Source organism: Populus euphratica, unplaced genomic scaffold (assembly GCF_000495115.2).
Source record: "Populus euphratica unplaced genomic scaffold, PopEup_1.0 scaffold106.1, whole genome shotgun sequence".
NCBI classification, from domain to species: Eukaryota; Viridiplantae; Streptophyta; class Magnoliopsida; order Malpighiales; family Salicaceae; genus Populus; species Populus euphratica.
This window is the reverse complement of record NW_011499991.1, coordinates 315,381-317,914: the sequence shown is the minus strand read 5'-3', so window position 1 is coordinate 317,914 and position 2,534 is coordinate 315,381. Positions and strand designations below refer to the sequence as shown.

The following is a 2,534-nucleotide window of genomic DNA, read 5'->3' as shown; positions in this document are numbered from 1 at the left end:
AGATGCTGTGAAGGCTGAACTACGGAGTATCAAGGTGGCCTATTTTTGAAGGCTGAACTACGGAGTATCAAGGTGGTCTTTATTTCAAATTGAAGATAAATATAAGCTAGCTGATGATAGTAATCTATAGAAAGAAGATATATATATTTTGGGGTATTTTTGGATCAACATAGTTAAAAAGTGAAAGGTGATGGGAGGATACTTTTCCCTTTTTTCTTAGAGAAATATATGAGAAAATAAATTATTACTTGAACTTCAAAAATGTCACACTCGAACTCAAAATTAAATAATGGTTCTTACAAAGATATATATTAACTAGATTTTTGTATTGAACACTAGATTTGACAAAGCGATAAAATTATTGATAGAGCTCCCATTTGGTCCAATGGCTTTCTTTGCGAGTTGTTTCAGTGCTCTCATATTCTCCCTCATTTTCTGCCCCCCCTCTTGTGAAAGAATTTTATTCAAACTATTTAACACCCCGTGCTTTGTAAAGACTCCATCCTCAACTTTGAGACCAATCTCCCACACATCCTCTATCATGCGTCCATTGAGCCTTTGATCGCCAAAAAAGGGCCTACAAATCATAGGCACTCCTCCGGCTATACTCTCAAGCAATGAATTCCATCCACAATGAGTTACAAACACCCCAACTGCTCGATGTGCCAAAACTTCCAATTGAGGACTCCATGGTACCACAAGTCCCTGTGAGGTGGTTCTGTCCAAGAATCCATGGGGCAAATGTACCTTTGAGTTGTCCTTAAGTGACCAAATAAATGGCGTCTCACTTGTTTCAAGGGCCTCAGCTAGTGCCACAAGTTCATGTGGTGGTGGTGTTGTGACGGAGCCAAAGCTAACGTATGCTACCGAAGCAAGTTTTTGCTTGTCAAGCCATGTCATGCAACCATATGTGTCTTCCACGGGTGGTGGTGATAAAATCAAATGGGAGGGTCCGATGTTGAGAAATTTTTTGAATCTAGACTTCAAGTCCTCTGTGGTGCCAGGATCTAGCTCTTCAAAGGAGTTAATGAAGACTGCAGCTGCTTGCGGTAACGCTTTTCCCATTTTATGTAGCATGTTTGAAAAGAATGATTCTGTATTTCCAAAGAGTACACCTTCTGGCAAATCACAAATTCGAATCTTGGACTTTCCTTGAATTAAACTTATCGTTTCATCTTCACGCCCTGCCATACCTATATTTACACAAAGACATTGTTAATCTCTCCCAAGAAATTGAGATCAATATTAATTATCCCTTTGCTTTTGTACCTATTTCCAATGTTCTTAATTTGATTCCAATTAAGGTGACAAATTATCACTATTTTAAATCTAGAGACCCGGGTGATTAGGTATATAGACCTTGCCAAGTTTCGGTAAAAAAAAATAAAAAGAGAATTGTCCCGATAAAAATATCGGGTTATTGATATATGAACAAGCGGGCGATGAACAAAACTATTTATTTTGATATTTTAAATATTATATTAAAAAGTTGTTTTAATTAAAAAAAATAAGGTGAGATCATGAAATATAATTTTATATTAATCTAACAAATTTTGGCAAGAAAATTAATTTAATTATAACTACTAAGTGACTGTGTACCTCCATCTCCAAAAGTCTCCCTGATGAGATCAGTGTAAACATGAGCAGAAAGTGCGTTAGGTCCTGCGGTCCAAAAGGGCAGCCAACCCACCCCAATCTCCTCCGCCATCTCACAAGCGAACCAAAAGAATGCATCACTCACCAGACAACTCACCTTTCTCCCCGTCTCCGACACGGCTACCTCCATGGCCTTCTTGAAGCTCTCACGAGCTGACTTCATGAACACCTCAATGTGCTCCTGGGGATTCCCAGAAAACACGTAGCCCTCGGGGGCACCATCCCACACTTCGTATGCTTTGATGTTGGGCTGCATAATAGTCATCTTTTTCTTGTAAATGGAGAAGATGGAACTGTTGGATTGTTGGGTGCTGAAGAAGGAGAAGTGTGTGCTTGGAGAGGCAGTGGCTAGGCGGTGGATGATGGCGAGTAATGGAGCGGCATGGGTTCCGAAAGGGAAGGCGAAGACTGCTACATGATCGGACATTGTTAGGAGTAGTTGAGGGACACAGAGAGAGATGGCGTGTAGAGTTCACTCCTGTGAGTGGCTATGTTGGTTGGAGGTATAAATGGGCGTCTAATCATGTACAATGTATGCAGATACAAACAAGGGAGTAGGTTGTCTGAACGGTAATTACATTTATTGTACAGAAAGGCAGCAGCAGGAGAGGCTTTTGCATCCACCCATGTTTCTGATGATGTCGTCATCCCCATTGCAGCTTGGTAGGTGGTCATTTGTTAGAAATGGCAGCTAACGTGGAAGCATATTATAAGCTTAAATGTTATTTATTATTCTTTTTATTTATTTTTTTAAACTGTAATCGCAAAATCTACCACGATAAGAATCAAAATCTACCAAGACTTACGTGTACAAAATGCAGCAGCAGGAGAGACTGTTTTGCATCTGCTCGTCTTTCTGATGAGGTTGACATCCCCAT

General features: G+C 40.0%; 1 protein-coding gene across 1 annotated transcript; it reads right to left on the bottom strand.

Moving 5' to 3' along the window:
- Positions 1-248: 248 nt before the first annotated feature.
- Positions 249-2,233, bottom strand: LOC105140379 (anthocyanidin 3-O-glucosyltransferase 7-like). Its single transcript, XM_011047179.1, has 2 exons — positions 1,600-2,233; positions 249-1,193 (listed from the first exon to the last, which is right to left on the bottom strand). Exons 1-2 carry the CDS (start codon positions 2,081-2,083, stop codon positions 316-318), a joined length of 1,362 nt encoding a protein of 453 aa, XP_011045481.1. The 5' UTR covers positions 2,084-2,233; the 3' UTR covers positions 249-315.
- Between the last annotated feature and the right edge of the window lie 301 nt (positions 2,234-2,534).

Excerpts from the sequence above, each read along its gene's own strand:
- LOC105140379 (XM_011047179.1), bottom strand. The coding sequence starts at position 2,083 with ATGTCCGATCATGTAGCAGTCTTCGCCTTCCCTTTCGGAACCCATGCC. Across the intron at positions 1,194-1,599 it reads GGAGACTTTTGGAGATGGAG|GTATGGCAGGGCGTGAAGAT; the intron begins GTACACAGTCAC and ends GTGTAAATATAG.